The following is a 24,867-nucleotide window of genomic DNA, read 5'->3' on the forward strand; positions in this document are numbered from 1 at the left end:
TTGATATAAATTGGGACCATATAGAACATGGGTTGCAACCAAGGTCCTGTAGTGGCACCAAATCTGATGTAAAGGGGGTCGATATGAGGTGTCTAAGACCAGGTTATGGGTTGCTGGTTATGATTATGCTGTCTGTATGTATGTATCATTTTGTAGTTGAAGTTATGAATATTAGCTCCATACTGTCTGTATTTCAAGCTGGTGCTGTGCTTCTGGGAGACATCGCAGACAAGTTGGTGTTAGCTCTGCCTAGCCTGCTTGATGGCCCATTAAGGACCATCAGCTACACAATTGACCCATGGAGAGAAGGCAGACACCCCTTGTGACTCAGCAAAGTATGCAGGGACTGGCCCATGTGACCCCAGACTCCATTTTGCTGTAATTTTCCACAGTAAGGACAAAGAGGTTCTTACACCTGGAAAAGCCTATATAAGGCTAATGCCTCATCTCCATCTTTTCTTCAATCCTGCTTCTACCTCTGGAGGGACTTTGCTACATGCTGAAGCTCTACACAAGGGACTGATGACCCATCCCAACGGGGGATGTTCTCCAGAGACTTGATTTGAACCTGCAGTTTATGCCACCACTGCTACAAGCCTGAACTAAGAACTTTGCCATTACTGTATGTAATTGATTCCATTTAACCAATGCTACCTCTCATCTCTACCTTTTTCCTTTTATGAATATACCTTTAGATTTTAAAGGATTGGCAACAGCGTGATTTGTGGGTAAGATCTGATGTGTATATTGACCTGGGTCTGGGGCTTGATTCTTTGGAATCGAGAGAACCTTTTTCTTTTATTGGGGTGTTGGTTTTCATAACCATTCCTCCCCGGGACGGGTGGCACTGGTGGTGATACTGGGAGACTGGAGTGTCTAAGGAAATTGCTCGTGTGACTTGTGGTTAGCCAGTGGGGTGAAACCGAAGTCCTTTTTGTCTGGCTGGTTTGGTTTGCCTTAGAGGTGGAAAAACCCCAGCCTAGGGCTGTGACTGCCCTGTTTGAGCAAGTGGTCCTGAATTGGCACTCTCAGTTGGGTCCCGCCAGAACCGCCTCGTCAAGGAAGCTATCAGAAATCAATGACCAATCAATGAAAATAAGAAGGAAGTTTTGAAAAGTATATTAATCCTAACAATGGTAGTGATAAATTACTAGACGGAAATGGCAGAATTATCAAAAATAATGCAGAAGAGGTAAAAGTGTTCAATAAGTGTTCTCTCCTGGATTTGGAGAAAAACAGATGATGTACTCGTATCATAAGATGTTGACGACGACACTCCTTCCATTCCAACAAGAACTCACAAGGACATTAAACAGCAGCTATTACAGTTAGACATGTTTAAATAAGCAGGTCCAGATAACTTGTATCCAAGAGTTTTGAAAGACCTGGTGGAGGAGCGTGGTGGACTATTAATGTTGATTGTAATTAGGACTTGGAACACAGGGAAAATTCCAGAAGACTGGAATTAAGCTAATGCTGTGCCAATTCTAAAAAGTGTAAAAGAGATGACCCAGCTAATTACAAGAGTGTCAGTCTGATATCAATACTGAGCAAAATAATGGAGCAGTCGATACTGGATTTCGTTAATAAAGAATTAAAGGAAGGTAATATAATTAGTACCCGTTAACAAAGGTTTAGAGAAAATAAGGATATCCTTATTAGATGAGATCAAAAGTTTGGTTGCAGTTAATATTATTGATGTAATATATCTAGACTTCTGTAAGGTATATGACTTGATTCAGCACAATATTTTGACTAAAAAACTAGAATGATACAAAATAAACACGGCATACATTAAATAGATTAAAAACTGGGATTGTAAATGGGGAACCATGGTCAAGTGGATTTATTTCTAGCGGGTTCCCACAAGGATTGCTTTTTGCCCGTGTGCTATTTAACATTCTTATCAATGACCTAGAACAGAATATAAAATCATCACAGATGAAGATTGCAGTACCACAAAGATTGCGGGTGGTGGTAACTAATGAAGTGGCAGTAGATTCAGGCTCCAGCACTGGGAGTCAGAGAAGTTTTCCCAGCCCTGTTCCACAAAGAGGAGAAGTTCCATTCCCAAATCCCTTGAAATTAGGCCCTATCTGACACTACACCCCCATATTCATCATAGTGGTATGGTTATAATATGATTAGGACATAATTATGATGCATTTTGTGCAAGATGTGTCATGTGCTGAATATGATTATCCTATTTGTGTGCATGGATCATGTTTGTATTTGAAGTTATGGATATTGACTCTGTATCTGTATTTCAAAGGTGCTTACTCTGGGTAACACCCACAACGAGCCTTTCAGGTACAACAATGAAGAAGCCAGACAGAGCTGATGGCTTATCAACAAAGAGAATGGATCGTGGAAGAGCTTAGCCTTCCTGTGAATGTTTCAGCCAGCCTATGAGTCATGGCTACTATGACTCAGCAGGACATGCTAGGACATGTGACTAGACCACATGACAACGAACTCCATTTTGGTACCTGTATTTTTCCACAAACTGGACTGGGAACTGAGTTTGGAACAAATGGTTCCTGCCATATGGAAAAGCTACATAAGGTGGGGTGTGACATCATCTCTTGGCCTCATTCCCCACACAAGAGAACTCCTGGAAACACTTGAGGAACAAAGACTGAACTGGGGGAACTGCTGGTCCCAGGGTAAAGGGATTTCTAGCTTGTGTATGGAAACTTGGGGGACTGCTTGTACCATCAGTCAGGGTGAGAAATTGCTAATTCAAATTCTATCCATCTAGTATGTTAGGCTTAGTTTGAGTTTTTGGTTATCTGCTAAGTAATCGGCTTTGATCTGTTTGCTATCACTTAGAATTGTTGGGATACGTTAGGGTTCAGTAAAACAGCTGGGAAGCTGCTAATGTGCTGCCATGCATTGGGGACAAAGACATAAGCAGGCAGGAATTCTTTGCTTAACAAATAAGTTGCCATATTTTTCCTTTCTCTGTTGCTTGTAAGAATTGACATTGATGCAGCTGCATGAGAAGTGTAGTTGCTGGAATGAATGTCCTTTGTGTGAAAGAAAGTAAAAGAAATGTTATCTCCCCCTTCCCCTTCCTTTCCCAGCTACATAAACAAGCCCTGGCTTATGGCCCCTTCCTCCCTCCCCGAGAACTGCTCATTGATCCTTCCTCCATACCCCGAGAACTGCTGTTTAGGGAAATTTGTAGCAACACGTTATTGCAAAGAACGGTATTTTCAAGGTAAAAATGCCTCTATGATATGTGTAATACTGTGATAGTGGATAGGGGTGGGTATATTAGTATGAATGTTTACTACTTAATGAGGGGTTTTGGCGTGTTGTAACGGATGTAGGTGTTTACATACAAACTTAGATAAAAGGCATGTGATGTAACTTATCCAGTACTTACTCGATAGTTGGGTCAAGGGGAACAAGTAACACAATAAAGACGCCTGTATTCATATCCGCCTCTGGATCAACCGGCTCCTTTTTTGTTCTAACAATAATTACTTAAAATCTACCTATCTGCCATTAATAAATTTGTTTTATGCTTTATCTTAATCAGTGCATTTTGAATGAAGTGTTTGGGGAAAAGCTGAGCTTGGTTAGCACAGGCTTGTTGTGCACATCTTTCCCATATCGAGGGGAAGGCGAACTATATTAATGAGCTTACATTATACAGATCCCTGTGCACTATAAGATGGTATAATTTACTACAGCAGGTGTGCAAGGTTGGGGAGCTGGGAAATTGGCTGTTGTCGTCTATCTGTCCTTGAGCGGCTTAGGTAAAGCACTCAGGTAGCTTAGTTGGATGCATGGCGCCACCTGCTGTCGTGTTGGGTGATAACAGGCCCTGGAGGCTGGCTGAATCTCCAGCAAAGCAGTGTGAGAAGGGCCAGCCCAGCTTGAGGGTTAGAGGCGCAGCGGTTCCCAGAACCATCCCAGACTGCACCCGGGGTGACAACCCATCACACCCTAAATTACATAAGTTTCAGCAGGTTTGTCACATCCTGTCCCCTCCTTTCTCCACCCGAGATATTTCCTGCCTCCCACCACCTCCAGCCGCTCCTACCCTCCTATGCATTTACTGCTCCTCTCCCTCCAAGCAGAACCCACCACCAGCTCCCTGGTAATCCTTTACCTGAACCAGCTCCATTGCAGCCATTTCCTTCCCTTTGGGAGGATGAAATGATCTGGCGCAAAACGTGGACGTTAACCTGCAGCCTGCCAGGACGAGAAGGGCAATGTGAGAGAATGCAGAGGGGGCTTTTGTCCATTCCACATGCTGATTCCCCCCTGATTTTTCCCTGTTAATGGACATTCTAGGTTCTGCCACACTGTGAAGCACAGAGTGACCTTATTCCAGTACAGGCCTAGCCCCCTCCCACCATGGTGTAACCCTCTGAGACACGGTGAAACCCTCCCAGTAACATCCTCTGTTATACTTACCAAGTTTGCAGACAATACCAAGCTGGGAGGGGTTGCAAGTGCTTTAGAGGATAGACCAGGGAGGGAGAGCTCAGTGGTTTCAGCATCGGCCTGCTAAACCCAAGGCTGTGAGTTCAATCCTTGAGGGGGCCATTTAGGGATTTGGGGAAAAAATCTGTCTGGGGATTTGTCCTGCTTTGAGCAGGGGATTGGACTAGATACTCCAACCCTGATATTCTATGATTAAAATTCAAAATGATCTGGAGAAAAGGCCTGAAGTAAATAGGATGAAATTCAATTAGGACAAATGCAAAGTGCTTCATTTAGGAAGGAACAATCAGGTGCACATGTACAAAATGGGAAATTCCTGCCCAGGAAAGAGCACTGCGGAAAGGGAGCTGGGGGCCATAGCGGATCACAAGCTAAGTATAAGTCAACAGTGCAAAAGGCAAACATCATTCTGGGATGTATTTGAGGGAGTACTGTAAGCAAGACACAAGCAGTAATTCTTCCACTCCACTCTGTGCGGATTAGGCCACAACTGGAGTACTGTGTCCATTTGTGGGTGCCACATATGAGGAAAGATGTGGACAAATTGGAGAAAGTCCAGAGAAGAGCAACAAAAATGATTAAAGGTCTAGAAAACATGACCTATGAGGAAGATTGAAAAATTGGGTTAGTTTAGTCTGGAGTAGAGAGGTCATGATAATAGTTTTCAAGTACATAAAAGGTTGTTACAGGGATGTGGAAGAAAAAATTGTTCTTAACCTCTGAGGATAGGAGAAGAAGCAACGGACTTAAATTACAGCAAGGGCAATTTAGGATGGAGATTAGGAAAAAACTTACTAACTGTCAGAGTGGTTACACTCCAGAACAAATAGCATAGGGAAGTTGTGGAATCTCCATCATTGGGGATTTTTAAGAGCAGGCTGGACAAACACCTCAGGGATGGTCTAGATAATACTTAGTCCTGCCTTGAGTGCAGGGGACTGGCCTAGATGACCTCCCAAAGTCCCTTCCAGTTCTATGATTCTATGAAAAAAGGCCAGAGAAGAGCAGAATCAAAGGAGTCACTCTGGGGATTCTCCCTGTCACTGTCCCCAAGGCAGCTCTCTCAGGTTTACAAAGCTGTTGGATGCTCCAGCCTTTATCCAGTCTCTCCTGGCAGTGCCCCCTTCATGGGCTGGGCCTAGTTTTAGCTTTTGGGAAGCGTGACCCCGGGGGCTCTGAGACTGGGCCTTCTTGCCTCAGCACATCTTGTTCCTTTCTGTGGCTCCCCAGCGAGTCCCACAGCCTCATACAGACTGTGAACATAAGAAGGGCCCACTGCCTCAGACCAATGGTCCGTCTAGCTCAGTGGCTAATGCCAGGTGCATCAGAGGGAAAGAACAGAACAGGTAACCATCAACTGGCCATCCTGTCACCCATTCCCAGCTTCTGGAAACAGAGGCTAGAGACACCATCCCTGCCCAGCCTGCCTGTGACACTGGCAGATGAGGTGTTAGCTCTTACACAAGCCCTTGTGTCTTAACTGAACATGGATAAACGCACAGTGGAATCAGTCTGACTCACCTGTGTTAGTATTGATAAAACAGGTATTAGGATTATAAGAACATCTTTAGACTTCATTAAATGCTTGTGAGTTGCTGCCTGGGTTAATATCTGACTAGTTGCATTGTGAGCCTCTGAGGCTCTGTAAATCACCAGACAGGAGAGAGACTTTACCTAGGTGAAGTGCTGATTGGCAACCGAATGCATTACACCCTGCCTGGCAGGAAAGGTCCATCAACACCAGAGACACTATTATGGGACGTCAAAGAAGACACAAGACTGTTGTTGTGCTCTTGACTTTCCATTAGCTGAGTTTCCAGGACAGAGCACATGGCAGGAAGGGGATGAAAAACCCCATACAGAAGGAACTGATGATCTGTATGCTGCTTGGACTCGGGGGGGCAAAGTTTTTACGCATCAGCACGAGATCCCCAGCTGCCTAGCCGGGGTTAGTCCTAAAGAATATGCAGAGCTTGCTTATTATAGAAGCTTCTATTACCATTTGAAATTTCAGACTGTAACTCATCTGCATCTATAGGATTACCTGCTTTAACTTTGTAAACAACTCTCATTTCCTTTTAAATAAATATTAATACAGGTTATGACAGGACTGACTACAAGTGTTGTCTTTGTTGGAAGATCTAAGAGTCATTTGACCTAAGGAAGTGACTGGCCCTTTGGGACTGGCAGTAACCTGAACATTGCTGTGATTCATAGAATCATAGAATCTCAGGGTTGGAAGGGACCTCAGGAGGTATCTAGTACAACCCCCTGCTCAAAGCAGGACCAAACCCAACTAAATCATCCCAGACAGGGCTTAGTCAAGCCTGACCTTAAAAACCTCTAAAGGAGATTCCACCACCTCCCTAGGTAACCCATTCCAGTTCTTCACCACCCTACTAGTGAAAAAGTTTTTCCTAATGTCCAACCTAAACCTCCCCCTCTGCAACTCGAGACCATTACTCCTTGTTCTGTCATCTTCTACCACTGAGAACAGTCTAGATCCATCCTCTTTGGAACCCCCTTTCAGGTAGTTGAAAGCAGCTATCAAATCCCCCCTCATTCTTCTCTTCTGCAGGCTAAACAATCCCAGTTCCCTCAGCCTCTCCTCATAAGTCATGTGCTCCAGCCCCCTAATCATTTTTGTTACCCTCCGCTGGACTCTCTCCAATTTATCCACATCCTTCTTGTAGGGTGGGGCCCAAACCTGGACATAGTACTCCAAATGAGGCCTCACCAGTGCTGAGTAGAGGGGAATGATCACATCCCTCGATCTGCTGGAAATGCCCCTACTTATACAACCCAAAATGCCATTAGCCTTCTTGGCAACAAGGGCACACTGTTGACTCATATTCAGCTTTTCGTCCACCGTAACCCCTAGGTCCTTTTCTGCAGAACTGCTGCCCAGCCATTCGGTCCCTAGTCTGTAGCAGTGCATGGGATTCTTCCGTCCTAAGCAGGGCCGGCTATACAGTTTTTTCCGCCCCAAGCAGACTGCTGAATTGCCGCCCTGGGCTGGGGGGGGCAGTCCGTGTGCCCTTAGGGTGGCAGGCGCGTTTAAAGGGCTCTGGGCTCCCCGCCGCGGCGGGGAACCCAGAGCCTTTTAAATCCCAGCCGTGGCCGGGAATCAGAGGGCTCCGGGCTGCCCGGGAGCCCAGAGCCTTTTAAATCCCAGCCGCCACTGGGAATCAGAGGGCTCCGGGCTGCCCGCCGCAGCGGGGTGCCCAGAGCCTTTTAAATCCCAGCCGTGGCTGGGAATCAGAGGGCTCCGGGCTGCCCGCCGCGGCGGGAAGCCCAGAGCCTTTAAATCAAGCGCGGCTGGGAATCAGAGGGCAGCGGGCAGCGCAGAGCCTTTAAATCCCAGGCGGCCGGGAATCAGAGGGCTCTGATTCCCAGCGCGGCTGGGATTTAAAGGCTCTCTTGTGACCCGCCGCGGCAGGCAGCCCGGAGCCCTCTGATTCCCGGCCACGGCTGGCGGCAGGGCGGCTCTAGGATTTGCTGGGGGGGGGGGGGCGGCGCTTTGGCGGTTGCGGGTCGGCGGCTCCGGTGGACCTCCCGCCGGCATGCCTGCGGGAGGTCCACCGGAGCCGCCCTCCCCCACGATGCCGCCCCAAGCGCGCGCTTGGCGCGCTGGTGCCTGGAGCCGGCCCTGGTCCTAAGTGCAGGACTCTGCACTTGTCCTTATTGAACCTCATCATATTTCTTTTGGCCCAATCCTCTAATTTGTCTAGGTCCCTCTGTATCCTATCCCTACCCTCCAGCGTATCAACCACTCCTCCCAGTTTAGTGTCATCTGCAAACTTGCTACGGGTGCAGTCCACACCATCCTCCAGATCGTTACTGAAAATATTGAACAAAACCGGCCCCAGCACCGACACTTGCGGCACTCCACTTGATACCGGCTGCCAACAAGACATGGAACCATTGATCACTACCCGTTGAGCCCGACCATCTAGCCAGTTTTCTATCCACCTTACTGTCCAGTCATCCAGCCCATACTTCTTTAACTTGCTGGCAAGAATACTGTGGGAGACTGTATCAAAAGCTTTGCTAAAGTCCAGAAATAGCACATCCACTGCTTTCCCCTCATCCACAGAGCCGGTTATCTCATCATAGAAGGCAATTAGGTTAGTCAGGCATGACTTGCCCTTGGTGAATCCATGCTGACTGTTCCTGATCACTTTCCCCTCCTTTAAGTGGTTCAGAATTGATTCCTTGAGGACCTGTTCCATGATTTTTCCAGGGACTGAGGTGAGACTGACTGGCCTGTAGTTCCCCGGATCTTCCTTCTTCCCTTTTTTAAAGATGGGCACTACATTAGCTTTTTTCCAGTCATCCGGGACCTCCCCCAATCGCCATGATTTTTCAAAGATAATGGCCAATGGCTCTGCAATCTCATCGGCCAACTCCTTTAGCACCCTCGGAGTGGACCATCCTGTCCCATGGACTTGTGCTCGTCCAGCTTTTCTAAATAGTCCCGAACTACTTCTTTCTCCACAAAGAAAAAAGGCAGTCAGCTGCGAACCAGCTGAGCAGCAAACAGCAAAGAGGCAAACAGAAGGAGTTTGCCTGGGATCTGTCGGAGCAGAGGAACGCTAAGTGCTGCATTAGGGGGACTGCGCTGGTGAGTATCTGAGTGTCTGTTGAGGGGACAGTTTGGCAGTTTGACCGTGTGCTTGATTGTTTGTTTGAACTGTGTGATTTGGGAGTGCTTTGTTCCAGCTGGGCCTGACTGTTATAAAAAGGCACTCAGCTGCGAACCAGGGGGTAAGGCAGTGGGGTAAGGCAGGGGTTCTCAACCAGGGGACTGGGGCCCCCTGGGGGGCCGTGAGCAGCTTTCAGGGGGCTGCCTAGCAAGGCCGGCCTCAGACTCGCTGAGGCCCAGGGCAGAAAGCTGAACTCCCAGCGCATGGGGCTGAAGTCAGGGCCCTGAGCCCCACCACCCGGGGCTGAAGCCAAAGCCTAGGCCAGGGGTCTCAAACTCAAACGAGCACGAGGGCCACATGAGGACTAGTGCATTGAACCGAGGGCCGCATCACTGACACCCACCTTTGCTGCCTCCGGCCCTGCCCCCACTCCACCCCTTCCCTGCCCCAATCCAACCCCTACCCCAAAGTCCCCACCCCAACGCTGCCCCCAGGGGGTGCAGAAATGGTGCAGGGTGCGGCGGGGGCTCAGGGCAGGGGGTTGGGGTGTGGGATGTGGCAGGGGGCTCAGGGAAGGGAACTGGGGTGCAGGAGGGGTGTGGGATGCGGCAGGAGGCTCAGGGAAGGGAGCTGGGGTGCAGGAGGGGTGTGGGATGCGGCAGGGTGCTCAGGGAAGGGAGCTGGGGTGCAGGAGGGTGTGGGATGCGGCAGGGTGCTCAGGAAGGGAGCTGGGGTGCAGGAGGGTGTGGGATGCGGCAGGAGGCTCAGGGCAGGGAGCTGGGGTGCAGGAGGGTGTGGGATGAGGCAGGGGCTCAGGAAGGGAGGTGGGGTGGGGGATGGGGCAGGGGGCTCTGGGCCGGGTGCTGGGTTGGGGTTGGGGTGTGGGATGTGGCAGGGGGCTCAGGGCAGGGAGCTGGGGTGCAGGAGGGGTGTGGGATGTGGCAGGGGCTCAGGGCAGGAGCTGGGGTGCAGGAGGGTGTGGGATGTGGCAGCGCGCTCAGGGCAGGGAGCTGGGGTGCAGAGGGGGTATGGGATGCGGCAGGGGGCTCAGGTAAGGAGGTTGGGGTGCAGGAGGGGTGTGGGATGCGGCAGGGAGCTCAGGGCAGGGAGCTGGGGTGCAGGAGGGTGTGGGATGCGGCAGAGGGCTCAGGGCTGGGGTGCAGGAGGGGTGTGGGATGTGGCAGGGGGTTCAGGGAAGGGAGTTGGGGTGCAGAGGGTGTGGGATGTGGCAGGGGCTCAGGGCAGGGGTTGGGGTGTGGGATGCGGCGGGGCTCAGGGCAAGGAGTGGGGAGTGGGATGTGGCAGCGGGCTCAGGGCAGGAACTGGGGTGCAGGAGGGTGTGGGATGAGGCAGGAAGCTCAGGGCAGGGAGCTGGGGTGCAGGAGGGGTGTGGGATGAGGCAGGGGCTCAGGAAGGGAGCTGGGGTGTGGTTTGGGGCTGGGGGCTCAGGGCAGGGCGGTGGGGTGCAGGAGGGGTGTGGGATGTGGCAGGGGACTCAGGGCAGGGAGCTGGGGTGCAGGAGGGGTGTGGGATGCGGCAGGGGGCTCAGGGCAGGGAGCTGGGGTGCCGGAAGGGGGTGGGATGGGGCAGGGGGCTCAGGGCAGGGAGCTGGGGTGCAGGAGTGGTGTGGGATGTGGCAGCGCGCTCAGGGCAGGGAGCTGGGGTGCAGGAGGGTGTGGGATGTGGCAGGGGGCTCAGGGCAGGGAGCTGGGGTGCAGGAGGGGTGTGGGATGCGGCAGAGGCTCAGGGCTGGGGTTGGGGTGCAGGAGGGTGTGGGATGTGGCAGGGGTTCAGGAAGGGAGTTGGGGTGCAGAGGGGTGTGGGATGTGGCAGGGGCTCAGGGCAGGGGTTGGGGTGTGGGATGCGGCGGGGGCTCAGGGCAAGGAGTGGGGGAGGGGGAGGTGGCAGCGGGCGCCGGGGAGGGCTCTGGGGTGGCGGGGGGGTGTGGGATGAGGCAGGAAGCTCAGGGAAGGAGCTGGGGTGCAGGAGGGGTGTGGGATGAGGCAGGAAGCTCAGGGAAGGGAGCTGGGGTGCAGGAGAGGTGTGGGATGCGGCAGGAGGCTCAGGGCAGGGAGCTGGGGTGCAGGAGGGGTGTGGGATGAGGCAGGGGGCTCAGGGCAGGGAGCTGGGGTGCAGGAGGGGTGTGGGATGCGGCAGGAGGCTCAGGGAAGGGAGCTGGGGTGCAGGAGGGGTGTGGGATGTGGCAGGGGCTCAGGGCAGGAGCTGGGGTGCAGGAGGGTGTGGGATGTGGCAGGGGCTCAGGGCAGGGAGCTGGGGTGCAGGAGGGGTGTGGGATGCGGCAGGGGCTCAGGGCAGGGGCTTGGGGTGCAGGAGGGTGTGGGATGAGGCAGGGGCTCAGGCAGGGAGCTGGGGTGCAGGAGGGTGTGGGATGCGGCAGGAGGCTCAGGGCAGGGAGCTGGGCTGCAGGAGGGTGTGGGATGTGGCAGGGGCTCAGGGCAGGGGGTTGGGGTGCAGGCTCCAGCCCGGCGCCGGTTACCTAGAGCGGCTCGGGGTGGCAGCAGTGGGCACCGGGGCCAAGGAAGCTCCTGCCTGCCTGCCCTGGCCCAGCGCTGCTCCATGTCCCTGCAGCCTCAGGGCGGGGGTCAGGGCTCGGGCGTGCGCTCTCTTGCGCTCCTCTACCTACCTCGCGATGCTCCCATTGGCGCGGTTCCCTGTTCCCGGCCAATGGGAGCTGTGGGGCGGTGCCTGGAAGGAGGCAATGCAGGAGCCCTCTGCCTTTCCCCCTCCCCGGCCAGGAGGGCGAGCTGCCAGCTGCTCCAGACAGCGGCACGGGGCTCGCAGCGCCACGGGGCCATCCAGCGGGGAGGCAGAGGAGCTTGGCAGCCACACCCAAGAGCCCGCAGGCCGCATGCAGCCGGGTGTTTGAGACCCCTGGCCTGAGCGATGGAGCTTTGTGGGGGGCCCTGTGGCATCCCCCCTAACGCCAGCTCTGGTTACTGTGGCCCACGTGGGCCGTGGAGTTTTTATAGCATGTTGGGGGCAGGGGGGACGTCAGAAAGAAAAAGGTTGAGAACGCCCAGTGCCAGGGACCATCTGTCACAAAGGTGAGCTCACCTGTGTGGTGAGATCTATGGGATCACCCAAGGGGACTGGCTGTGATCCCATGTTAATGCTGTTACAGAGCCTGAAGCGTTTACACTGGATTCTTGGTTGGTGAAATCTCCATACAGACCTCACACCCTGTCTGGGGTTTGTTCCCTGCTTCTCACCAGTCTGCCTGAGGCCGGTGCTCGTGCTCTCCAGTCACTGGGGACAGCGCTACAGAGACTAACGGGCACAACGCCACCAGCAGCAATTGGCATCAATGCAGAGCAGGCTTCACAGGGACACAGAGTGGGCCAAAGGGTCTGTGGTCTCCACCAAGCCCCCGTTCTCCTCCAGGGCACATCAGCATCCCGGCAACCTTCTAGGAGGGTCCAGGCTGCCACCCATCTCCAGCACTGCAGCGCCCGCGCCCCACGATCTGCCTTGTCTCCTCAGACAGAGGTGAGTGACGGAGGGTACACAAGGGGTCCGGTTCGGGGAGGGATAACAAAACACACCCTCTGGGGTCACCCCTCAGGAAGTGACGGTGACAGGCCCTGTGGTGGCAGTAAAGGGGGAGGGGAGGGCATGGGAGCAGCACCCTCAAAGGCAATGCTGGAAACCCAGTAAACTCTGAAGGGCACTGAGAGTCTCCCAGGGCCCCATATCCTGTTGGGATCTGTCCAAAGTCCCCCCCACTTCTTTTCTTTCATTCCTTTATTTACCCTCGTTTGCTGACAGTCGACTCTTGTGCTGTTTCACCTGGTGCCCGAGAGAGGAAGAAAGGCCCCGCGGCCTCAGGCAGGGTTGACAGCTTAGAACAGGGTCCCCAACGTGGTGCCTGCGGATGCCACAGCGCCCACTAGGGCGTCTAAGTGCGCCCGCATACTGGCCGGTGAACAGAAATTCAGCGGCATTTTGCTGGCAACGCCTCTGGGTGTGTCCTGGGTCAGGAGTAGTCAGTGTCCAGGCATGTGGGGCTGTGCTCCTTGATCATTACTCAAGAACTCACTGATGCGCCTCCCTTCACAGCTGTACTGTTCAGCCAGCTCCAGGCCTCTGTGAGGTCACTGCCCCCCGCTCCCACCACCTCAAACCTTCAAACTGGGACATGGTGCACCAGTGCCAATCAGAGTGCACTAGTGTAACTTCTGTCTACACTAAGGGTTTACACTAGTGCCTAAAACACCAGAGTGGCAGAGACCTTCAGAAACAGCAGTACGGTGGCACTAGAACTGGGCTCTATTTCTAGCTCGGTCACAGACAGCCTGGGTGACCTTGGACACGTCAATGTTTCTCCTCCCAACTTCAGTCTCTTTACCCAGCTGCCACTCACTGGGGTCTCCTCTCTCTCCAGAGCTGCTCACCACTACAATCTGTGTGGGTGTCCCCAGAGCTGAGGCAGGTCAGCTCGGGAATAGTCTTACAAGGGGCTGGGAGTCTCTTCCCCTGGAAGTTTTTAAGAACAAGTAGGACAAAGCTCTGTCAGAGATAATCTACATATACTTGGTCCTGCCTCAGCAGAGAGAGCTGGACTTGATGACAACTTGAGGTCCTGTCCAGCACTACATTTCTAGGATGCCATGAAATATATACGTATAAAACACAACATACAGAGTAAAATCCACCACAACATGATGTCAGGAAACTCAGAAAAACGAACAGAAAAAAGAAACAACAAAAGCAACAGCAGAACATGACAATACAGAGGAAATGAAAACACGCTGCAAACTAACACACCTAGGACAATATTACACAATGAAAAAAAAAAAAGAGCTCATCTCAAACCAGCACAACACAGGCACCAAACATGCTGAGGCAAAACAATGCACCATAAAACTGCTACACAACATGGTGCGATCACAGTTCCAAATGGCACCATGCAAAACAGCTCAGCGTAGAACAGGACACAGCACAAAAGAGAATTATTTCATTGTAGGCCTGGAAGGGATCTTGAGACGTTGTCTCCTCAAGCCTCCTGTGCTGAGGCAGGACCAAGTATCCTAGACATTCCCAGACTGGTGTCTCTCTAACCTGGTCTTAAAACCTCCAATGAAGGAAATTCCACAGCCTCCCTTGGAAGCCAATGCAAGGCAAACACTGACCAAAACAACGCTGCACACACACGCTGGGCCTGGGGTTAAGGAGAGGCAAGAATTCAAACAATCTGGGTTCAGTTCCCAGTTTTGCCCCAAATTCCCCATGCAAACTTGAGCAAATTACTTCAGCTCTCTGAGCTTCAGTTTCCCCATCTGTAAAATGGAGAGTCGCCTCCCACCATTGGCCTATTTAGCCTTTGAGCTTTTGTGGCAAGGCCTCTCTGTCCCTGTGGGCATGTCCACACTGCAGTCAGACACCGGCGGCTGGCCCGTGCCCGCTGACTTGGGCTCACACGGCTCAGGCTGTGGGGCTGTTTAATTGTGGTGTCCATGTTCCGGCTGGAGCTGTAGCCCAAGGTCTGGCACCCTCCCACCTCGCAGGGTCCTACAGCCTGGCCCCAGCATGAGCCCAGACATCTACACTGCAATTAAACAGCCCCTTCGCCTGAGTCACCTGGCATGGGCCAGCTGGGGGGTTTTAACGGCAGGGTAGAGATACCATTGGTGTCTGTTCAGCACCTGTCACAATGGGGACCCTGATCTTGGTCAGTGTCTATGCAAAGCCCTGCAGAACAGGGGCCTGAGCTCAGTCGGGGACTCTGCAACTCCCAGCATTGCAGGATCCCGGATTTTGTTCGGGTTCCCTGCAGCATCTGGCAAATTGTGGGGGCAGGATCTCTGTCAGGGTCTGTGCAGTGCCCAGTACAGTGGTGGGGCATGATCTGGGTCAGGGTCAGTGCAGTGCCAGACCCAACAGGGACACAGATCTCAGTCGAGGTCTCTGAAATGCCCAGCACAATGGCCACAGCAGTTTGGGTCACAGTCATGCGCTGCCTGGCACAAGGGGGGCCATGATCTCGGTCCAGGTCTCAGTTTTACCTGGCACAACAGTGGGGTCTGATCTCACCTGGGGTCTCTTCAGTGGCTGGCAGAACAGGGCCCAGGTCTCAGTTGGGGTCTCTGCAGCAGCTGTCAGAACAGGAACACGCTCAGTACGATAAGAGCCCTGATCTCAGTCACACACCTGGAGAGAAAAGTGGGAAGATTTTTGAGCATTTGATATCAGTATTTCAGAACTGAGGAGAAAATGGGGCACAAACTAAATATTTGCCAATATAAGGGACAAGCATCATGTGGGGAGATTTTATGTCACCATTCAACCACTCAAGAGGAAAGAGGGGAAATTTGAGATTATACAGCGATAGTAAATCAACAACAGAAGGGGATGGATTCTTCTTGCCTCACATTCACGTGGCCGGCAGGGATCCCTGGGTGATGTGGCTTTCACAAGGAAGAGGAGTGGGGCTGGAGTGAGGTCACTGGCTATGGGGAGGGGCTGGCAGTGGGATCTGGGAATGTGACTAGTACAAGGGGTCAGCAACCTTTCAGAAGTGCTGTGCCAAGTGTTCATTTATTCACTCTAATGTAAGGTTTTGCGTGCCAGTAATACATTTTAATGTTTTTAGACTGTCTCTTTCTGTAAGTCTATAATATAGAACTAAATTACTGTTGCATGTAAAGTAAATGAGGTTTTTTAAATGTTTAAGAAACTTCATTTAACATTAAATTAAAATGCAGAGCCTCCCTCGGACCGGTGGCCAGGACCAGGCAGTGGTCCTGCACAGGGGCGGCTCTAGAAATCACGCTGCCCCAAGCAGCGCGGTGCGCTGCGCCGCCCTTCCCCGGTCCTGCGGCGGGTCCCCTCTTCCCGCGGCTCCGGTTGAGCTCCCGCTGCGGCAGGTCGGCGGGCCGGGACAGCGGACCTGCCGCAGGGATGACTGCGGCGGGTGCCGTGGTCCCGCGGCTCCGGTTGACCTGCCGCAGTCATGCCTGCGGGAGGTCCAGCCGAGCCGCGGGACGAGCGCCCCCTCCGCAGTCATGCCTGCGGCAGGTCCACTCGTCCCGGGCTCCGGTCGACCTGCCGCAGCCATGACGGCGGCAGGTCCGCCGGCCCAGCCTCCCGCCCTCCCCAGCGGCAGGGGACGCCCCCTACATTTTGCCGCCCTAGGCACCAGCTTGTTTTGCTGGTGCCTAGAGCCGCCCCTGGTCCTGCAGCATCTGGCAAATTGTGGGGGCAGGAACACGAAAATCAGCTCGTGTGCCATAGGTTGGCTACCCCTGGACTAGCAGTTGGTGAGGGGGGGCTGCTGGGTTGGGCAGGGTGGGGAGGAAGTAGCTGGGAGGAAACCTGGGGCTGGGCCGTCTCCATGGGGGACACTTGCTCCTCCCTCCCCTTCCTGGCCCTTCCCAGGCCCCGTTGCCAGCAGAGAGTGGCCCCCCCAGCGCAGCCCAGAGGTGTCCCTGTCTCAGGGCCCCCCCAGCCTCTGCCCATTCACCCTCTGCCCAGCTCAGGAATCCCTCGGGGGAACCATTTCCCACCCGCACAAGGACAAATCCCTGCAGGTGGAAATGGGGGAAACCCCCAAACCTGAGACCTGAACTGGCCACTGGCGAAGGGGAGAGAAAATGGGGCACAATCGGGGGCAGGGAACTTCTCAGGGGTTGGGGAGGGGTCACCGTGGGCGCGGCGCGTGGCTCTCTAGGGAGAAAGGGGGCAGGACGGGGGGGAGGGGGATCCCCATGGGAGGGGGCAGCGGTAAATCCGAGGGGATCTCAGCCCCCCCCTGTCTCTCCCCGCTCCTCGGGGGTCACCTGCCCCCCCCCCCGGCCATGTCCGGGCTGCACCGACATTTCCCGCCCCCCGCCCGGTCTCACCTCCCCAGCCCCACGCAGGGACCCCAAGGTTAATGAAGGGCTCTCCCGCCGCGATCTGCGCATGCCCAGAGCTCCAACGGCACCAACCCTTCCCCGGCCCGGGAGAGGCTCCAACGGCCCCGCGCGAGCCAGGCAGAACCGCAGCGCCCAACGCTCCTTTGCAGCTCGGCTCCGTCTCCTCTGCCGACGTCACTTCCGCTTCCGGGAGAGTCAGGAACTACATCTCCCAGCCTTCCCCGGCGCCGCTTCCGCCCTCTCCAGCCCAGGGAAGGGAGGGTTTCAGCAGCTGTTACTGCGCATGCTCTGTGCGAGCCCCGCTGGGGCTGGGAGAACAAAGCTGCTGCTGTCGCCTCCGCGTGAGCCGGCCCCGGGCTGAGCCGCTGCTGCTCCCCGGGGGTGGGGGGGTCTGTGCGGGGGGGGCGGAGCTTTCTCCAGCTGGGCCCCGCCCCCCGGGCTCTGCTGAGGCTCCCGGTGACGGAGCCCGGGGGGCGGGGCAGGTCCCGGCTCTGCGCGGTGCCCCCCCCCCCCCCATCGCTGCCCCCCCCCCGGGGGCCCGGAGCTGCGGCCGCGCTGAGGCCGGGAGGATCCTTCCCGCAGCGAGTCTGAGCCGCCCCCCCCGGCTCTGCTGTGCCCGGTACCGGGGGGGTGAAGCGGGTCCCCCCGCCCGGTGCCCCCTTCCCCGCACGGGCGGAGCGGGGCAGCCGCGGGGAGAGACCCCGGGAACGGGGCGGTGACCCCGGCTCCCAGCCCGGGGCAGGGCGCTAGGGGAGGGGGGGAGGGGACGGGAGAGGGTGTGAGGAGAAAGTAGAGGGGGCAGGTGCCCAGATCTCTGACCCCCCCCCCCCCGCACAGTCACTGCAGCCTCCCTGCCCAGGGTCACTTCCCTGTGACCGAGGTGAGGAGCAGAGAGAGGAAGAACCAGCCCCGGACTCTCCCTGCTCCCCCTGCGGCAGGAGTGCGCTGCCCTGGGGGCAGTGTCAGGGGGACCCCCCCCCCCCCAAGGGGCTCCTTTGGGTCTGGTCCGGTCCAGGGTTTGGTTCACACCCTGTTGCTGGGAGGGCTTCAAAATGTCTTGGTTGGTTCCTGCTGCTGGGGGGAGCACAAGGGGGAAAGGAGGGGCCAGGGGCCAGGTCTGTGCTGCACTGTGGGGACTGAGCATGTTCCCAGCCTGGCAGAATCTACAATCTCTGTCTGCAGGGAAAGGGCCTGGGGGAATCGTGATGTGAAATGAACTGAAGCCTGTTCTGAAACCTCCACAACTGCTCTTCTCGCCCTGCCAGGCTGCAGAATGACGCCCACCTCTCGCTCCAGCTCGTCCCAGCCTCCCATGGGACAGGAGAAATGGCTGTAGTGGAGCCAGCTCAGGTAGGGGTTATTGGGGGGTTGCTGGTGGGTTCCTGCTGGAGGGGGAGGGGCAGGAAATACTGAAGAGGTGGCATCTTCTGGGGAGTTAGGGCTGGAGGGGGGCAGGGAATACCCTGGGTGAGGATAGGGAGTGGGGACACAGTGTGACAAACCTGCTGGGACTTGTTAACATGGGCCTAGATCCTCAGAACAAACACTTGGGTGTTGGGGGAGAAAATTCCCTAATTTGTGAAACAGGAAACAGACAAAGCAACTCCCTGGGCGGGGCTGGGAAAACTGACCAGACTTCCAGTGCTGAATCCTCAGCCTGCTAGCCAGGGGCTGGTGTGACATGGAAAGGGGGCACCCAGCAGGGAGGTGTAGGGAAGATGTCCCGGCCCCTCACATCCAGCTGCTGGCAGTGGGGAGGGTGTTGGGTTCCCTACCATGGGGCTGTGCCTGGACCCTACTGGGGACTCCATCTCCTGTATCAGCCTCTGGCTAGTAGGTCTGTGGTGGATCTGCTGGGAGAGACAAGGGGCTCTCACTTCGTCCCCTCACCCAGATGTCTCCTGGCTGCTCTCAGCAGTGTGGGGATAGGACTCTGCTGACTCTCTCAGAGCTTCCATTTGATTGGCTCCTTTCCTCCCTGAATAGTGGGGCTGTGAGTGGGGCAGCAGGTACTGAGTGTTGGGCTCTTGCTCTTTCAGGGGCCGGTGACCTTCGAGGAGGTGGCTGTGTATTTCACCAGGGGAGAGGGGGCTCTGCTGGACCCCACTCAGAGAGCCCTCTGCAGAGCCGTCATGCAGGAGAACTATGAGAATGTGACCTCGCTGGGTAAGGATTCCTGTTCCCTCGGTTTTTAGAAGGAGAAATGCAGCGTTAAGGTTCATGCCACTCCCCCAGTGCCACCTCTGCTCTGCCCTGTTTCAGCATCACCCCGACATGCCAGAGACACCCACACTAGCCCTCTCCCCTCCCCTGTTACAGAGCGCTCTGGGAACAGAGCAGTACAGCAGAATGTCTAACATGTTCTTCTCTTTGCTAAGATAATATTCGGGTTCAACTCAATCATAGCAAACAGAAGCTTCCTCCCCCTGGCCTGCTCTCCAGTACTGAACCTCCTGCACCCAGGCCATCTGAGAGTTGCACAGTGTTACTACCCCCTTGCCCTCAACCTGAGTTTTCCTTTTGAGTCACTGCCTTCACTTACCCCTCACTAAGCCCCACAGATCACTCGAACATATGCCACCAGGGTGCTGACAACCCCCATGGCAAGAACACACCCTTGGGCACCTTTGCTGACCAAGCCTACAACACTCAGCACGGAAATGAGGCAGAATTGCCCCCCAAGTTTCACATGCACCTCTCTGCATAGCACAGGCACAGCTCTGCCCAGCTGCTGCAACCAATCCCTCCATCAGCCAGTCACAGCTACAGCTGGCCCAGTGCACACAGCTACAGCTGGCCCAGTGCACACAGCTACAGCTGGCCCAGTGCACACAGCTACAGCTGGCCCAGTGCACACAGCTGGAGGCATGCGGATAGGTGCTGAGATTCACACCTGTGAGCACAGCACAGACAATGTCTTAGTCTTAGTCTTTCCTCGGGTCGATTATAGGTTCATAGATTTAAGGCCAGATGTGACTATTAGGTTGTCTACTCTGACGTCCTTTATACCACAGACCATAGAATTCATCCCGTTACTGCTGCATTGAGCTGAATACCTGAGTCCCTTTGGCAGTTGGTTAACCTTTGCACGGCCCACACAGAACCATTCTCACTGGTTCTGGCTAGCTACAGGGTTAAGGGTTGGGGGAAAGTTTACATTAACTTTTCCTGGTCTGCAGAGGTTAAAGTTTACTCACCGTCCATATGGTGCAAGGCAGGAGACAGCACTGGGCAACCTTAACTCTGCATTAATGTAGCTTATGAGCATTTAGTTTCCTGTTTTAAAAAATGGATGCTTTTGCCGCTATAGCTGTATCTGTAATTGAGCTTTGGCCAGCAGAGCCATGTTGGATGGTGTGCGTGTGTGCACTTTTTCACAGCCTTAAACAATAGAGCTGGACTGGCAAAGCTTTTAAGAGCTACCTAAGACCTACCTAACTAGTTCCTCGACAGACACCTGAGACGCCACCTTTAGGTGAACGAATATGCGTCTACCTGGTGGGAATCCAAACCCTGCGCCCGGCACCCCCTTGGGTGGGGCACCCGTACGGCCCCCCCTAAAGGCCGGTCCTGGGTGGGGAGCAGAATTGATCCCCTCCACTGTCCCCTGTGGGGAAGAGTTTGGGGGGGGGTTCAGTCCCTGATTTTTATTTTCTGTCTCTCCAGCACTTACTTGGGTTTGTTCTCTGCCTTTCCATCCCCAATTCTGAGATTTCTCCTCTCTTCTAGAGAGCGAGGAGCAGAATCCTCACCAGGAAGATGCTGAGCTCGCCGAAGCGCATGGGGAATTACTGCGAAGAGCCAAAGGGAGTGTGTCCAGCCCCCATGAGCAGGGAAAAGCTGGTGAAAATTACCCCAGACCAGAGAGAGAGCAGGGAAACCACTCAGAGGAGAGAGTGGATGAACCCATTAATTGTCAGGGAACTCACAGGGACCTCAAGGAAACTACATCCCAGGAGAAAATCCTCACGGAAAAGCGAGAGACTACGTGTAGTGAGTGTGGGAAAAACTTCCACTACCGCTCAGCCCTTATTCGACATGAGATAATCCACACGAAAGAGACACCTTACAAATGCTGTGAGTGTGGGAAAAGCTTCAATCGTACCTCAGCCCTTAGTAGGCATCAGCGAATACACAGAGGAGACAAACCCTATGAATGCCGTGAGTGCGGGAAAAGCTTCACTCAGAGATATACCCTTAACTCTCATCAGAGAATCCACACAGAAGAGCGACCCTACGAATGCTGCAAGTGCGGGAAAAGCTTCACTCAGAGATCAGCCCTTATCTCTCATCAGACAACGCACACGGGAGAGCGACCCTACGAATGCTGTGAGTGCGGGAAAAACTTCACCCGAAGCTCAAACCTTACTAGGCATCAGAGGGTCCACACAGGAGAGAGACCTTATGAATGCCGTGAGTGCGGGAAAAGTTTCAGTCACTTCTCCTCCCTTATCTCTCACCAGAGAGTCCACACAGGAGAGAGACCCCATGAATGTTGCGAGTGTGGAAAAAGCTTCTCTCGGAGCTCAAACCTTACTATGCATCAGAGGATCCACACAGGAGAGAGACCCTATGAATGCAGTGAGTGCGAGAAAAGTTTCACTCACCTCTTCTCTCTTATCTCTCACCAGAGAGTCCACACAGGAGAGAAACCCTATGAATGCAGTGAGTGCGGGAAAAGCTTCTCTCGGAGCTCAACCCTTGTCACACATTACACAGTCCACACCGGAGAGAAACCCTATGAATGCAGTGAGTGCGGGAAAAGCTTCACTCATAGCTCAGGCCTTTCTAAACATCAGAGAATCCGTAAAGGAGATAAGCGTCATAAAAACCTTCTCTAGAGCTGTCAGGAGATTTTTTTCTTTAATTCTTTTGACAGTTCCCGGGTAGTGAGTGTTAAGGCTGTTTGCATCTTTTGCACATTGTAGTCCCTCAGCTCCCACACATGAGTTGCCCACTTTTGAAGCTCGCCCGTCTTTGGGGTGGATCCTGTGGTCCTTTGTATCAACTCCATTGTCCTGCGAGTCATAGGAGTGGGTGTCTTTTCTACCAGGAATGTCATCACCCCAGGTGGGGGAGATGGGGGGTGTCTTCAACCAGCTACATTGAGATAAAATCTACCTGGGTCTCATCACTGTGGTTGCCGTGGAGTTAGCTAGCTTGAGTTCACTTTCCTGATGTAATAAGACAGCTATTCTTGCAGTAAAGACATGGGCTATGGATAGTCAGTGGGGTTATCTAGCACATTTCCTCCTGATCTGACCTAATCACCGTCACATTTCCTTGTCTAAACAAACCTGGAGATTCAGATTTGTACTCCTCCTCCCAGTGCAAAGTTATTGTTAGAGACGTCAAGTTCCTCTTTGAGGAGAGATTGTCTCATTCCCAGTTGTTCTCACATTACCCTGGATTGTGCAGAACAGCAGTTATTTTGTTGACTTTTTTTTTCCTCATTTAAAATATATTTAAATATGATGAAGAGCTGGAGCAGTGTCAGGGAAATAAGGGTCGTTTTAGGCTCTGTGACACTGGAAGGAGATGGGGCGACTCAGACATTCCATCCTTCCCCATCACCCCAGAACTGTTACCTTGTGCCTGAGCCATGCACAGTTCACCCCTTCGTATTCCTTCGCTTCCCAACGTGTCTGGTGGGGTCATGTTCTTGGCTGTCCATGCTTGGGAATGGTGCTTGTACGTCTTTGATCCTAAATCAGAGTCAGTCTGGCAGGAGATGAAAGTGTCAGACTTGGAAGGGGATTTCAAATGGATCCCAAGCACCGTTCAAATCCCCTTTTCCCTCAATGGCAAAGCCGCTTCTGGGAAGGTTGGTTGTTTTTTCTCCCGTTATGAAAGTGCTATAACTCCTGTAAATAACACTAATGAGAGAGGTATCAGAGGGGTAGCGGTGTTAGTCTGAATCTGTAAAAGCAGCAAAGAATCCTGTGGCATCTTGTAGACTATCAGACTTTTGGAGCATGAGCTTTCGTGGGTGAATATCCACTTCGTCGGATGCGTGAGAAAGCGCTGGGAGAAGCAGGTTTCAGTGGATCACGGGAGAATCTCTCATCCTGATTCTGAGACATCAGATGTAACCTAGTCTGGAATTTCACTTTAAATTAAAATGAAAGTGTCTTCTACCTCTCTGTGATATGGGTTTTCTATCTTTCATGAAGGCTCCTTGGTCATATAACTGCATGTTAGTTTTGTTTGACAGAATGCAGCTCAGATTTTTTGGGAAATTTCAGACAAATTACCATTTTTTTACTTCAGGTTAGTTTTCCCCCCATCCCTGCATGATGACATGGAGAAAATTCAAATGAAGTTGAGTCAACAGGAGAGAATAGTCCAAGCTGTTGGACATATTATCAAAGAAACAGTCGTATGTTTAACTCTCCACTCTGAAAAGGTGAACAGCAGCAGACCCCAAATGGGTGCAACTGACCGAAGTAAGTGCACATGGTCGCAGGGTAGTTCAGTTGTTTAAGTCAATATTGTCTCAGACGATCCAGGGATAGAATTCCACAGCAAGTGATTCGGAACTAGGAAAACGCCCAGGTATTTGGTTCCCAAGGTATTTGTGACCCAGTCCCTACAGGAGGTTACTCCTGAAGAGATCTCCTAGCTAATCCCCAAATTTGGGAAATGCTGTCTGGGATGAGGTGTATCAACCCTGACCTGGCACTGCTAGGGTTAACCGCACCCTGTGGGCTGAAGAGGCCACACCCCCTCACCCTCTCTGGACATGCTCCGACTGGAGACGGAGTATAAACGGGAGCAGCTCAGCCTGGGCAGACTGGGAACAAACCTATGTTGTTGGCCCGGGGTGGGGGGGGGGAGCCCAGGGCTGGGGTGGCAGGGGGCTGTGGGTGGGGGGAAGCCCAGGGCTCGATCAGCAGGAGCATGTGCTGAGGGATACCAGGGCTGAGGTGGGGGCAGCCAAAATATTTTTTGCTTGGGGCAGCAAAAATCCTAGAGCCGACCGTGACTCCACCCACTGTGAGGTAGGTAGGAGCGGATCATTATTATCCCTACTCGAAAGAGGGAGAAGCTAAGGCTGAGAAAGGAGAATTGACTTGTCTGAGGTCACACAGCCAGTCAGTGGCTGAGTTGGGAATAGGACCCAAGAGCCCTGATTTTCAAACTAACCATCGGATCTTGAATTTCAGACATTGAATGATCTGAATAAAGTGCTCTCAGATGAGCTCCAGACCAACAACAGTGCACAGTAATTATTCAGCAAGTATTTGAGGAGAACTGCAATGTTAGAGAGAATCATGAACTGCTCAGAGACCATTAATGCAGAGAAGCAGCAAAATTCATCAAACACAGAACTGGTTCTGACTTATTTCTTTGGTCTTGAAAGAGAACAACAAGGACCTGAGTCTTGTCCCTGTCAATAACCCCCTGCTCAGCCAATCAGGGGTAGAGACTGAGGACGGGAGGCTGAGGGTTCTCACCAGAGAGCCCAAAGGATGGCCTAGGTTACTGGTGGGAATCACTGCCTGAGCACTATTTCAGCCCCACATTTTTGGGTGGACCTCCCGCAGTGGGAGCTGCAGAGCACTCCCCCGCAACACCCACACACACACACACCCCTGGTGTTGGGAGGGGAACAGGTAAAAGGACAAAGGAAGCAAGAGAAAAAGAGGAGGGAGGAAGAGGGGAAGCAAAAAGAACAAACCCTAATGTCCCCAGTGATTCTAAGGGACAAAATCCCAGGTGCAGAATAAAGTTCTGCCTCCTTAAGCTCGTGTCTTCCATGCCTAGAATTCAACTGTCACCACATGGATCAAACTAAACAGGTTTCAAACCTCCAGGAGGCTCTTACCTTCTAAACAGGGACGGCTGTTTTCTAGTAAAATCACTAAAAGGGAAGGAGAAAACTC

At 53.4% G+C, this 24,867-nt stretch overlaps 1 protein-coding gene across 1 annotated transcript in view; it reads left to right on the plus strand.

Moving 5' to 3' along the window:
* Positions 1 to 21,780, plus strand: part of LOC120381760 (zinc finger protein 420-like) — a gene marked incomplete at both ends in the record, with an annotated part of 61,389 nt that extends 39,609 nt beyond the window's left edge. Inside the window, one exon of the mRNA XM_039499872.1 lies at positions 20,970 to 21,780. Within this exon, the coding sequence (XP_039355806.1) occupies positions 20,970 to 21,780 (811 nt within the window). The remainder of the gene's footprint in view (positions 1 to 20,969) is intronic.
* Between the last annotated feature and the right edge of the window lie 3,087 nt (positions 21,781 to 24,867).

Source organism: Mauremys reevesii, linkage group 14, assembly GCF_016161935.1.
Source record: "Mauremys reevesii isolate NIE-2019 linkage group 14, ASM1616193v1, whole genome shotgun sequence".
In the NCBI taxonomy this organism is placed as follows: Eukaryota; Metazoa; Chordata; order Testudines; family Geoemydidae; genus Mauremys; species Mauremys reevesii.